Below are 14,233 nucleotides of genomic sequence, written 5' to 3' on the forward strand. Positions count from 1 at the left end.
TTTTATTCTTTTGGAAATAACTTGATCTTATCATTTTTTACCAGATGGAAACCTCTTCAGTTTTTATAATACTCTTAACGATAAGTCTTTGCTTACTTGTCACTCACAGAGTTTAAGAAGAAAATTTAAGGACAAGGAAATTACAATTGAGGAGCTGAGAAGAGTGATTAATTGACTAATTACTATTTCAGAAAACAGTGTTTGATATTACTGCGCTTAAGTGGTTATTTTTCACTCTTCTCAGAATTTACCTTTTTCTGTGTCTCCTTTTTTCATGTGTCTATATCTATTCTCCTTCCTACTCTTTTTCCCTATTCATTCATGTTTATTTTCTTATTTCTCCTTTCACCACATTTTCTTTTCTAGTATTACTAAAGTATGTTACCTTTTTAATATGAAGTGGATCTCACTCAATTTTTATTTCAAAATTAGTTATACCAAGAATTTTATATTAAAAAAATTATATTCTGTTTCTCTCTGTAAAATTGAGCTATAATGGTTGCTCCTTTCTAAGGTCGTTGAAGGATTAACGAATTATTATTTACAATAATACCTGGCATGAAGTAAGTGCTCTATAATGTTAGCTAGTACAATCATTGTTGTTGTTCATTTGTTTAAAAAATATTTACAGTGTCTACTAAGTGCTGAGAACTTTTATAGATTTGTAGGCATAGAGGCAAAAATTAGTCCCTACCCTCAGGGAACAAACTATATTGGGGAAGATAGATAAATAAAAATATTTTAGTAGAGCAGAGGCATTACGTATGTAAAGACATTATCTTTGATCTTCACAACTGTACTGCAGAATATTTTTTCAAGGAGAAATCTGAAGCTCAAAGGCAAGGCATGTGGTTGAGATCACATAACTAGTTAGGATCCAAAACCAGGTCTATCTGACTTCAAAGCTCCCTCCCTTCCCCTTGTTATGTCACTGCCTCAAATTAGAATGCTGTCCACTGAAACTGATCTTTGATGATTTTGTTTCAAGCGTTCGTGTTTCTGTCGCCCTAGAAAGCTCTGTAGCCTCACATCAGTCCAAAGCCTGGGTCACCGGCCTTGCAGCCCAACTGCAAGGAATAAATAGAGCTCTACTGGCTGGGGACTCAATTCAGACAGTCCTTCCTCAGTTCATTTCAGCCTCCGTGGGAAGACAAGCAGTTGTTGCCAAATGCCTGTCAGTCAAGAACAGTGGCACATTTGTTAGGGTTGTTGCAGTTACTGTGGCAAACACTGATCAGTCATGGGGACCCTGACGATGGCATTCTGGTTTAACCAAAGAGTAAGCTCAGTAGCTTGCAACAATAGCTTTATTTGAATTACAACATATTTGAAAAGGGATGTCAAACAGGCATTAATTTATGCTGCAAATATTTGTTCCAGGACTCTTTAAGTGTAAGGAATGTGCCAGCCTTTGGGAGCTCAAAGATGAAACAGAAACAGAGTCTGTTCTTAATAAGTTTAAGATTTAGTAGACAAGATAAACTGTGTGTATAAATAACCAGAAAATACAGTATAAAGTGAGAAATGTCAAAAGAAAATGAAAAATAAATGCTTTCAGAGCATAAAGGAGAAAGTGCTTTTGGCTGAGAGCTCAGGGACGGCTTTATGAAGGAGCTGGGCCTGAAAGGCATGTAGCATTTCAACAGAACGGAAGGTTGTTCTAGTGGGAAAGAGCAATCAAAGGCATGGAAATGGGAAAGTCCAAAATAAATTTGGGGCACAGCACCCTCTTCCCTTCCTCCTTCACTGACGTAACTCCATTCATCACTAAGGTCTCAGCTCAAACCTCCCTTGCTCAAGAGAGTCTTCTCTGACCTTGGGCCCCCTACCCTCAATCATAAACTTCTGGAGCAACACAGTATCTATTTAATTCATGTCCCCCTGCTGCACTGTAAGGTTCATAAGCCCAGGGCTTGTATTCGCATTGTCTATCATTTATCTACAGTCCCATAGCAAGTGTTGAACATTTTACAGGTGCTTGATGAATATGTGTTGCATGAACAACTGAACGTGGCCTTGTGGAACTGTAATGTAGAGTTCATGAACAGCAGACCATCGCACTGAAAGGTAATTTCTTGAATAAAAATAGCTGACACGTACGGAATGTTTACCATATGCCAGGTATTACCCAGAGCACCCTATGGGTATTAACACGTCTAAGCCTCATAATAATCTTATAAAGTTAGTAGCTTATTCTCATCTCATTGATGAGGAAATGGATATAATGAGAGGTCAAATAATTTTTCTCAAAGTAACATAGATGATAGGTAGTACACTTAGGATTTCAAACCCAACTCATTTGACCTCAGAGCCTGTATGTTTAACCAGGGTTTGGACATTATTTGGTAAACAAGCAGATGATTAAGACTACATAAGATTATTGTGGAAACTCTGCAAGCCATTTAAAAAATGACACTATCTCACTAAGCCCCAAACAGGGAATAGCATCGCAGAAGTCTATACCCTGGGATAGAGGGGAGGGAGTAGGGGTAAAGGGGAAACAGGGTGAGGGTAAGGACTGTTGGGACAAAAAGGGGTCTGTTTGGCTGTGCTTGTCTAAGGCAAAGAAGAGATATGTGCAGGTTTTGCAGCAAAGAAAGTAAGATTTCTTTAGAGAGTTGCAAGTCCCAGAGACACAGGCAAACTGTTGCTCTCAACAACCCAGCTCCCCAGGTGTCTTGGGAGTACAGATCATATAAGGAAACATCAGTAGTCATGGAAACTAAAGGAGTTGGGGTTGTGGACACTGATGTTTGGATGGGGATGGGGTAGTTGATTATCGTGTCAGGAATCAGCCATCTGGTCCCATGTTCTGGGCCCATGGTCTGGTCCTGTGGCTGGTAGGGTAGTTCTGCTTCAGTGGGCCTGGGGCTGTAACACATCTAAAGCCAAGATGTTATCATCCTAAGTCCACCCAAAACCAGTTTTCTGCATGATTATAGACCTGAGGCTTAGTTGATTAACGGTGCAGGCATCCAAAGGTAGAAGGATAAGGGTGAAAAAAAAAAAAAAAAAAAACCAGTGAGTTACAATGCCATTATCTGGGCAAAACCAGCCTGAATCAGAGAAGAAAAACTATATTAAAGAAATGAAGTTTGTGTGGGGTTACAGGTCTGCACAGTTTCGGCCTAGAATTTGGATCTAGTTGGTACACTTCCATCATGCCTCAAGCCCACCACCCAGCCTCCTGCTTTCCTCTTTTCTGAGTCCAACCCCCCGTATCCCTTGCAAATTATTCTCACACACATCAGCCCTACCTCTCCCTTTTATCCACTACTCCTGTCTGCCTCTCTGCTGACTCCATTCTTCTGTGAACAAATCTCTTCTGTCCATTTCTTTAAAAGCTCGGAACACTTTTTGCTATAATGAAAACCTGGCTTTTCCTAACAATTAGCTAAATGACACAAATTCACAGCCTTATTCATTCAACAATTATTCAAAATTCACTCTCCTTGATCCTACTATCCTCTAAGGCTACTTTCCTTTCTTTGCTTTTCCACCTTTCGCCATCCAACGATACATTCATTCCTTAACCTCTTAAAATCTGGATTCCATCTTGCCCTCAAACTATTTGTTAAGATTATTGTACCACCTCCTAATTGTCAAACCCAAGGCCTTTTCTTAAATCTCTTTATCTCTGTGGCACCGAACACACCTAACCTCTTGCTTCTTTTTGAATTTTTTTCTGTTTTGGCTTCCAAAATATATTTTCCTCCTCCTTCTCCTCCTCCTCTCTCCTTTTTTTTTGTCTTTTGCCTTTTATCTTTTGCTACCTCTCAAGCCATCTTTTCTTTCTCTGGATACCTTTTCTAAGGATATGCCCTTTGCCTCCTTTCTCTGTTGCCTTTGCTCCTGTGCAGTCTTTAAACGATCACATTTTTGTTTATGTCTTTCATACCATTTTCTCCAGTCCCAATTTCTCTGTGGCTTTCCAGGCCTGCAGTCCCATCTCTAGAAGGGACATCTCTAGACTCTCACACTCAGACTGGACACATTTTATTCTTTCCCTAATTACTTTCTTTTTTTACTTTCCAATTTATATTAATAGCATTCTATTAATCTGGATGTGACTGTCTGTATCCACAGTGCTCAGATTAATTCAGACATAATGTTCTGTAAAGTCTTCTCTTAAAGTTCTTTCTTCTTCTTAATCCAGGTTCCAATCATTATCATCCTAGGTAGTCTCCCTGCTAAAGTGATTTTTTTTTTTTTTAAAAAAAGATAGGGGCGTAAATATTGTCTAGGAACTCTGACAGTTTGTTCAGTCCCAAAGAGAACATGCAAGGCCTTTTACAGTATAACTCCAGCTTCCTTCCAGCCTCATTTCCTGCACACCACCCAACAATCTGGGCTACGGCAATTCACCCAAAACACCTTGTAGAAGCACACCATGACTTTTCACTTTCTGTGCTTCATTTCTGCTCTGCTCACAACACTGCAATTTTTTTCCCCTACTCCATAGTTCACGACATACTGTCATAACTGGCCCTTCCAAAATCTTTCACTTGTTTACCTATGCATTCCTTTCATCTCTATTCCCATATCTCTGATGCTGCTACCTTCCTAATGTATTTAATGTCCATGCATTTTTATATGTTCCTGTAAAATATGTATGCATGTTTAACTTACATAAATGGTGTTGTGTTATAGATCTCATTGTGTTTTCTACTTTTTAAATTTAGCACTACGTTTCTAAGCTCTGTCCGTGTCACTAGTCGATTGCTTCCCATTGCTGCATAGTACTCCTTGGTGTGCGTTCAGCACATTTCACCTATCCACTCCCCTGATAATGGACACTGAATATTCTACACCAGATCCCCTGGACAAAGGCCAGCATTCATCACTACCTAACACAGCAGTTCTCAACCCTATTGGACTCAACAATCTACCTTAAATAACAAATATATATAATGTCTCCTTTATTATTCTGAAATGAAATTTACAGATGATATCAGCTACTGCTGTAGGCAGCCTCTTGGATAACCCTCAATGATGTTTGCTTTCTGGTATTCTCATCCTTGTATAACCCTCTCTCCTTGAATGTGGGCTGCACTTATTAATTTTTAGTGAATAGAAGTGATAGGATGTCACTTCCGAAGTTAGGTTCCAAAACAGAAACAAAACAAACCGTGGCTTTTGTCTTGGGTGTTCTTCCTGGTTCTCTCTCTCATCTCTGAGAGAAGCCAGCTGCCATGTGGTGAGCTACCCTATGGAGAGGAACATGTGGCAAGTAACTGAAAGAGGCCTCTCGCAACAGCCAGTGAAGAACTGAGGCCCTTAGTCTAACGACCTGAAGGAACTGAATCCTGTTGACAGCCACATGAATAATTTTGGAGGTGGATCCTCCCCCATCAATACTTCAGGCGAGATTGCAGCCAACACCTTGACTGCAACAGAAGGGACCTTGAGCTAGAGGCACCCCGCTAAACTGCACTTAGAATCCTGACCCATGGACACTGCAATAAATGTTTATTGTTTTTGCCACTAAGTTTTGGGATAATTTGTTACACCACAATAAATAACTAATATACTTAACTACCCATATAATTTTAAAATGATATATAATACCCTAACTGTAAAGGTAAAATAAAGACAGTAAATTATGTGTTTCAATATGTAAATGCTCAGGCATGACTATACTAGAGGGTATAGTGATTTTAGATGCTTTCACCTATATATAGAAGTATCATGAATGCTGGAGCTACAATGAACTGATTCCAGTGAGTATTGGGTATTCAAATTATTATAAGTGATGTGGCCCTTGGTGACATTATTTCCTGAAATTGTTCGCAGCTCTGGATAAGTTCCAAACAAAACAATGTATAACATCTGTCCAATTTCAGAGTAGTTGGTGTTTTGGAAAAAATTCTCAGTTTTTTACTTTCATATAGTACACTTCACTTCTGACACTCTGGTCATGAATGTGTGGGTTTTTTGTTTTTGTTTTTGTTTTTGTTTTCTCATACCAAGTGATTCTGCAATGCCAGATTGTAGGTGTCCTACAATTTAACTCAATTCTTGCACTGTCTCCGTGGTGCAAGTTAGATAGTGTCAGATCCCACAGGTTAAGGTCTCAGTCTCAAAAGACCACCTCCTCACCACTTAAATGGTCGTGACAGTAGTAAGTCCCCAGGATACCCACAACTTCTGTCTAACTTGGCTACAAATTGAAGGTTCCCATGACCTCCTGCCCCTTATTTTCAATTAGTTCTATAACAGCTCACAGAACTCAGGAAAACACTTGTGTTTTCCAGTTTATTAAAGGATATGATAAATGATGCAGAAGAACAGCCAGATGAGGAGATACATAAGGCGAGGCCTGGGAGGGTCCTGATTGCAGAGCTTCTATCTCCATGGAGTTAGGGTACAAGACCGTCCCCCAACGGAGATGTTTTCCTCCACCTGGAGACTCCCTGAGCTTCCTAATATTGGGACTTTTATGCCTCTTATAGGTACGATCGCTTAACTACATTTCTAATTCTCTCACCTCTCTGGAGAATGGGGCTGAAAAGTCCAAGCATCTAATCATGGCTTTCTCTTTCTGGTGACCAGCCCCCATCCAGGAGTCATCCCAGAGCTCTAGTCTCCTCATTAGAACAAAAGATGCTCCTTGTGCGCTTACCACTTAGGAATTTACAAGGGTATTAGGAGCTCTGTGCCAGGAGTCAGGGGCAGGGCTATGTATGCGTGTGTATAAACAAGTTAGGTTCCAGGCTCAGATAATTATAAAGATTTTTCACTCACACGAATGTTTGGCAGGACATTCAAAAATAGTGTATGGTGGGACAATTTTTTCCTTGTGTGGCATCATCTCTTGCATCGCGTAACATCTTATATCCCTAGCTTTAGCCTAGGGATATTCGTATGGTTGCCCGTAGTTCTCCCAATCACCGTTTTGACCAAAAACTCCGCATAAAAATTTAAACCCTTAGTCTAAGGGGTGGAACCGCCCCCTCGTGAAGAACAATTTCCTCAAATCCATGACTTCCTTTTCTTTGCTAACGTTTAATTCCGTTTTAGGGATTACAGAGCCAAGAGTTCACCGGGCTCGCCCCAAGCAGCGCCCAGGTTGCGCTCCTAGGCGCCGCGCGCAAGCTCCAGTTTCGCAGGCCAGGCCAGCGAAGCCCCGCCCCGGCCCGCGAGGCCCCGCCCCGGCCCTCGCGTCACCGGAAGTGAGGCGGCGGAAGTAGTAAAACTCGCTCGAAGCTACGCGGGCCGGGTTCTGTGGGCTGCCTGGTGGGATGGCGGACGAGGAAGAGGACCCTACTGTGAGTGAGCATCTCTGTTCCAACCCGCTCTTTTCTTCAGTCCCTCGGGTACAGTAGCGGAGACCGAGTTCGGAATCGGGTCTGTTTTCCTTAGTGAGTTCAGCCGAGAGAGTCGGGAACTACCCGCGGTGCTAGCCTTTCGCTTCGATTCATCTTTTTAGTACTTAGGGCAGGACGTGAAGGAAGAATAGGAAGGTGGCGCCTTCTCCTTTGCTCTTGGACCATATCGGCCACACACCCTTTGTAACGCCTAGAGAATCACCGGAGGTCAAAGCTAAATAATTATTAGCGCTCATTATCAACCAACAGTTTAACTGCTAACAGAACTATATGCTTACTGTAAAGTATGGACCGAAAGTCGGGAGCCTGCATTTCAAAATCTGTATTTTCCGTGAGCCTGTTATTTAATCGAGGTTCGGTTTTCTTGTCACAAAAAGGGGTTAAGGCTTACTTAAGGAAAGTTCCTAGCTATATAGTTTAGCTCGCTTTGATTCAATACCAACTCTACTAATAGTAAAACTGGCAGGCCAACTTAGTTGGTTAAAAAAATATATATGGTCATTGGAATTCTTCCAGGACAGGCAGTAGAATTATTTGTTGGGGACAGTGTAGAAGCCATTCCTACGTGAATCGGAGGTTGGACTAATAGGCTTCAAGGCCCTAAAATGCTGCTTTAGGCTTTCCGGCATATCATTGTTGAAAATGGGCGGGGGGGGGGGGGAATTAATTATTAAAAAATTAAAACAGTGCCATTACTTGACATTTCTATGTATACATTTTCACTTCTAGTTTGAGGAAGAAAATGAAGAAATTGGAGGAGGTGCAGAAGGTGGACAGGGTAAAAGAAAGAGACTTTTTTCTAAAGAGTGTAAGTAATATGTACAATGATTTTATTATAGATAAAAAGTTTTGGACATGTGCATTCAAAGTAAATTTATTCTGAATGTATTTCCCTGTAGAGACAGTATTCTCAGACTTGCCTATAATATTTTGTTTAACTTGCAAGTCATAGCTAGTAATGATCCTAACCCCAATTTTTATATTTATAAATATATGTGTGTGTATAAATATAAAAAAATAAAATATGCATATATATACACACATACGCACATTTTTATTAAATGAAGAAATGTGATCAGTGTTTCCATTTAGAGCCTAAAAACATACTTCCTTCACATTGCCAGAGGAGCAGGGATTTCCTTTGACTGTAAGTCAGAAGTTAGGATGGATCCTAGAACAGGTGCCAAGGGTAGGAATTAAGTTGGAGCTTTGGACAAAGGCAAAGGACAAGACAAGAAAGTGGTAAAAGTGTGTTATAGCGGCACAGAGATTATAATGTATCCATCCTCTATTCTGCTCCCTCAGTAGACCTGTTCGACCCTTTTTGTCAGCAGCAGGAGGGAATGCTGCTGCTACTACTGACGGTGTAGCCCAACCCCTGAAAGGCACCATGAGAATGTGCTCCCCATCTCCCAGTCCTGGGCCATTACATATAGTTATGGTTGAGTATGACAGATAGGGCAACACTTGGATACCTGGTTTATTGATGTTGAGTTCGATATAAGCGATTCCTAGAGGCTCTTGAAACCAGTTGATGTTTTTTTCTTTTTTTAACCTCTCAGATTCTCCTTCATGTGTCAGTTCCTCACCTAAAGCTGACTGCTCCTTATTCCATCTCTGATGCCATTTACTCCGTTTGTACGTGGTTTTACATCTTATGTCAGCATACAAAGAGGGTTTCTACACCAGAGCATCCCGGAGTGATGCTTGCATTGTTGGTTCTTAGCAGAAACTTTTGTTCTACTTGGATTGCTTTATTTTTGTGCTGACAAAAATTTAGAATCATCACAGCCTTCTCCTTGTCTTCCTTGAATATATATATATATATATATATGTATGTATGTATGTATATAATATATATAAATTTTTATTATGGTGACATTGGTTAACGAAATCCAGTAAGTTTCAGGTATACAAGTCAACAGTAAGGCATATATATGTTGCATCGCATTGTATGTTCACCGCTCATAGTTACATTTCTTTCTGTCACCATATATTTGACCCCTTTTACCCCTTCTATTTACCCCCTTCCCCCTCCACCCCACCCTCTGGTAACTACTAGTTTATTGTCCATGTCCATGAGTCTGTTTATTTGTTACTTGAATCTTGATATATGTTGCTGACCAAGACCTGTTCTAAAACTTAAAAAACACTTTTTTGCTAACACAGTAAGTTTGAAAGAATTCATTGGTATTTGCTTATGTCTTCACAGACTCTTTAATCAAATACAGTTTACATACTTCCTATTTAATATGTTTTTCTTTTCCAGTGAAATGTTTTTCCTTACTGGTGAATTCTACCCATCAAAATGTTAATGACATTGTCTCTTCCTCAAAATATTGAAGGAAAAATAATAAGCCTACAGTGGAGGATCCTGGCAGACATTACTTTAGTCATCAAAGTTATCACTAGCGACATATATTGACATCATATACCCCAATATGATGCATTATGAGGGCACATCACTTCTGTGGTACCTTTTCTGGTAATACATAACCATGATCTTAATCATGAGAAAACATTAGATAAATCCAAATTGAGGGACATTCTACAAGATAACTGACTAGTATTCAGAAGTGTCAAGGTCATCAAAGATGAGGAATGTCTGATGAACTGTCACTAATCAGAAGAAACTAAGGAGATATGACAGTTAAATAGTGTGGGATCCTGAAACGGAAAAAGGACATTAGTGGGAAAACTTAAAATCTGAATAAGTTCTGTACTTGTACCAGTGTTCATTTCTTAGTTTTAATAAATGTGCATGGTTATGTAAAATGTTAACATAAGGGGAAGCTGGACATAGGGTATTTGGGAATTCTGCATTATTTTTGCAAATCCTTTGTACGTCTGAAATTATCTCAAAGAGAAAAAGCAAACATTTTTCAGAATCCAAAAGAAAGAGAGAGAGAATATTGGCTCTTGTATTTGTTTTTTCCTGTATCTGGACCTCAAGGCTTTTGCCAGTATAAACCTATCCCAGGCTAACTTCCAAGTCACCCCTTTTTTTTTCCCTAGGCCTGAACTACTTTCTTCTCTTTTCAGTTCTACCAGCTTTTGCTTCTCCTAAATAGGAATTCTTAATGTACTCATTCTTGCCTTTAGAAGTATTCAAAGAGTTCCTTCCATTTTTTTAAAATGTAAAACTTACAGTATATTGTATTAGTCTTAAGTGAACAGCTTGGTGTGTTGTACATATATACATATACTTGTAACCACCACTCAGATGAAGATACAGAACATTTCCAATGTATGACAGAGTTTCTTAACATTTATATATCCCTTTGAGAATCTGATAAGAGTTGATTCTTCATCCCAGAAAAATGGACACACACAAATGTATAAAAATTTTGCATATAATTTCAGGAGGGTTCAAGGACTTGTCCTTGAAGTAACTGGGAATTTATAGGCTATAGGACAAGAATCTATGTGGATCTTATGTCTTAAACTTCTAAGACGTGTACTACTACCATTGTGGGTAGGAGTATAGACTGGAGCCGGATCAGCCGAGTTCAGATTCAGGTTCAATCTCTTACTATCTGTGTGACTTTGGGTAAGTCACTTATCTTGGTGCCTCAATTTTTTCATCTACATATAGTGGGGTTAATAATAATATCAAGTTCAAAGGATTGTTAGGAGTAAATGAGTTATATATGTGAAGGGCTTAAAGCAGTACCTGGGGTTATGTAAGGTTTAGCTTTTAGCAGTTATTTATATCATTCTGTATTAGACTTGTCTTTGCTTTTGTATTTTTTATGGTTCCTTAAGATGAAGCCTGAAAGGGCTGTGCTGGCACTTGCATTGATCTAGAGAATGAAATGTCAAGATTTTGTATAATGAGCCCTTTGCTGTCTCCTTTTGATTATTCTGGTCTTCCTAGTAGAAGGGAATTAGATCACTTTCTCTCATGTCCTTTTCCCATTGGTAACGTGAGAAAGAATTTTGCCTTCTGTTTCCCAATGCTGACACACACTCCCAGTAAAGGCTAAGCCATTGCCATTCATCCTGTCCCTGCCTATTTAAAGGTATTCTGGGGTTGTTGGTGAGTGGATGATAGAGGTTAGGGAAAGAATGTAGGTGTCAGGGTTCAGTAGCTGGGAGGGAAGGGGAGTTTTTACCTATCAGTAACGTTGGTTATGAGATTGTGGTTAAACCTTTTACACCAAAATCATACTTGGAAACAAATACAATATAAATTTATTTTTATACCAATATCTTCTACAACCTGGTTTAATTCTAATTTGAAAAAAGTCTTTAATCAAATGTTAAATTTATTCAAGTAGACAAAATGTTCCTTTTTCAGTACGATGTATGATGTATGGGTTTGGGGATGACCAGAATCCTTATACTGAGTCAGTGGATATTCTTGAAGACCTTGTCATAGAGTTCATCACTGAAATGGTAAGATTTTTTTTTTTTTATAATTGGTCATAGTTAATTGAGGAATAAATTTGAAATTCTAACTTTTAGATAAGACTAGGACTATGGCATCCTTTTGAAATAAGCTATCCATTTGAGTGACTGTTTTATGGAAGTTACTGGTTACTATTTATCATTAAAAAGGAAGATTTTATATATATATATATACGCACAGATATATATGTATACATATACATATATGTGTATACATACAACAGACAACTAATGCTAAGATTTTGGTGAATATTTTGTCTTTTCATATATTTTTAAACTATAAAGTTGAAATCATATATATAGTCTTAAAATTTACTTTTCCGTTTATGTAAGTCTAGAACATTTTCCCCATGTCATTATGTAATACTCTATTACTATTATGATTTCATAATAGTAATTGAATGGATATGCTCAAATTTGTTTACTTAATGCCTTAATATTTAGTTTCCCTTTTTTCAGTCATTAGAAATAACCTATGATGAACCTTTTTTTATTTGGCATAGGATAAATATATAGTGATAGGGGATGAGATTTGATTTTAAGAAAACCGACAAATATTTATTGGCTATTAAGGTAGATACAAACCTTAAATGAAATTGGTGGTTACAAAGAAATTACAAAATTATTTTATGCAAATGAAGGCAAAAACTACATATACCAAAAACAAAAGAAATTTGATGTTTTTCATATCTTTAATATTAAAAAATGTCTACAAAACATTAAGAGAAACATTGCTAATAACACAGAAAGTGGACAGAAGACATAAATAGAAAGAAAACTCACAAATGCATAGCTATACTAAAAGAGAAAAGCTTCAGACTCACTAGCATTAAGTAAGTGCAGATTAAAAAAGTAACATGTTATATTTTTTAAAAAGTTAATTGACTTTAATATGTTTCTTTATAATAGACTCACAAAGCAATGTCAATTGGAAGACAAGGGCGAGTGCAAGTTGAAGATATTGTTTTCTTGATTCGAAAGGACCCAAGGAAATTTGCTAGGGTTAAAGACTTGCTTACTATGAATGAAGAATTGAAACGAGCTAGAAAAGCATTTGATGAAGCAAACTATGGCTCTTGACACCTTTTGTACTTTCTGAAGCTTCATTATCTTCTGGGGAAACCATATGCTCTATGTATATTTTCTATAATAAGGTCCTGCTACCTAGCCATGTAAGTGAAAGATGGAGAAATACCAAGTTTCCCACCTTTATCTTCATATCTTCGATTTTAGAATGCTATTTGAGCCTTTAATTGCCTGCTATTATATCACCATACCTGAATTACTTACTGGGTTTTAATGAGCACATGTAAGTTGAAGGACCTTGCAAACTATGTACTACCTTCTGACTTGTGACTGTCTAAATAATGAAGTAGTATTTGTGTATCAGGTGTGTTTGTGCCATTGTAGGCTATACTATAGCTGTTTAATATGTGAAATTTAAATGGCATCTTTGACTTTATGGTAGCTAAGACACATGTTTCATTTACTCTGAAGTTTTTAGACTACAGTAGTCTGAGAGGTTATAAAGATAGTAAACTGGTTTGTGTTTCTTTTAAGGAGAAGATTTAAGAAAATACAGTCTTGTAGGAGTGTTTATCTGTCTTAAGGTAATTTGTTTTAATATTCTTTTCTTTAGATAGTCATTTTGGCAGGGGAGAAACTAAAAATTTCATGTGAACACTCGTGTGTGGGAAGGAAGGCTTTAATTTAAAACCCTTTGGGTTTAAAGTATACTGTTTGTCAAGTTTTAAGAGAACTCATTTCCCCAGGTCAGATTACAGCTTCTAAAAATAAATACTTATAGTAGCAGGAATGGCATTACTTAAAAAGCTGATGGCAAGATAAGCATTTAGGGCACTGTTTTATTGACGTATTTGTTAGTACTTGTTCTTTATGGAAATGTGTGCTTGCCTAAAACCGTATGTGACTGTGGAAACCAGTTTTGTAGTTCAGGATATACAGGTTTTGTGTGTATTTAGCTTATGGTATTAAATTATTGCACTTAGTTTAAAATAAGGATTAAAACAATTTAAAGGGATCACTGAATATTACTCTTTGTGAAGCGGAATGTCTTGTGTGCCACCTTCAAACATTAACTATAAATCAGTACTTAAGAAGATTTTACTTTCTTAACCTATTGATATAAGGAATAGAGTATGAAAAATTAAAGATTTATACTTGAATTTGACTATGCGATTTTTCTTTTTTTTTCCACTTTGATTTATCATCTTTTTTTTCTCCATTATTGGTAATATAATTCAAGCTGCTTAATCTAAGAACTTTTAATATATTATAATGGCCTTGAATTGATAGTGAAATTTAAGATAGCTGGGCTAATTCTTTTGTTATTTTTAAAAAAGTAAAAACCACCTGAAAAGTAATACCAATCTAAACTGAAATCAAGCATAGGAGTGGAATAATAAAAGATTAATATATCACTATTTTTGCTAATCAGGGTTTACTTCTGAAGAAGAAACTGGTAGTAACTGGTA

The 14,233-nt window shown here is 37.7% G+C and overlaps 2 protein-coding genes across 5 annotated transcripts in view; both read left to right on the forward strand.

The window, feature by feature from the left end:
* The window catches only part of CUNH1orf194 (chromosome unknown C1orf194 homolog), an 88,905-nt gene extending 81,777 nt beyond the window's left edge, over positions 1-7,128 (forward strand). For 2 of the 4 annotated variants that reach the window (XR_004955269.1, XR_004955267.1), the window contains 2 exons: positions 1,975-2,067; positions 7,021-7,128. Coding sequence is in view for 1 of the 4 variants with exons in the window: in XM_036235114.1 (XP_036091007.1) it covers positions 1,975-1,982 (8 nt within the window). In the remaining 3 variants the exon portion in view is untranslated. Of the gene's footprint in view, positions 1-1,974; positions 2,445-5,183; positions 5,503-7,020 lie in introns of those variants that run through there. The other 2 variants (XR_004955268.1, XM_036235114.1) reach the window with 2 other exon arrangements.
* Positions 7,129-7,151: 23 nt separating this feature from the next.
* Positions 7,152-13,929, forward strand: TAF13 (TATA-box binding protein associated factor 13). The gene is made up of 4 exons (XM_016155609.2): positions 7,152-7,268; positions 8,058-8,136; positions 11,629-11,726; positions 12,648-13,929. The coding sequence occupies exons 1-4, from the start codon at positions 7,242-7,244 to the stop codon at positions 12,816-12,818; spliced, it is 375 nt and encodes a 124-aa protein (XP_016011095.1). The 5' UTR covers positions 7,152-7,241; the 3' UTR covers positions 12,819-13,929.
* Positions 13,930-14,233: the final 304 nt, after the last annotated feature.

Source organism: Rousettus aegyptiacus, unplaced genomic scaffold (genome assembly GCF_014176215.1).
Source record: "Rousettus aegyptiacus isolate mRouAeg1 unplaced genomic scaffold, mRouAeg1.p scaffold_m13_p_17, whole genome shotgun sequence".
NCBI lineage: Eukaryota > Metazoa > Chordata > Mammalia > Chiroptera > Pteropodidae > Rousettus > Rousettus aegyptiacus.

Coding starts and splice junctions, on each gene's coding strand:
- TAF13 (XM_016155609.2), top strand. CDS start 7,242: ATGGCGGACGAGGAAGAGGACCCTACT. Junction 7,269..8,057: donor ACGAGGAAGAGGACCCTACT/GTGAGTGAGCAT, acceptor TTTCACTTCTAG/TTTGAGGAAGAAAATGAAGA. Junction 11,727..12,647: donor TAGAGTTCATCACTGAAATG/GTAAGATTTTTT, acceptor TCTTTATAATAG/ACTCACAAAGCAATGTCAAT.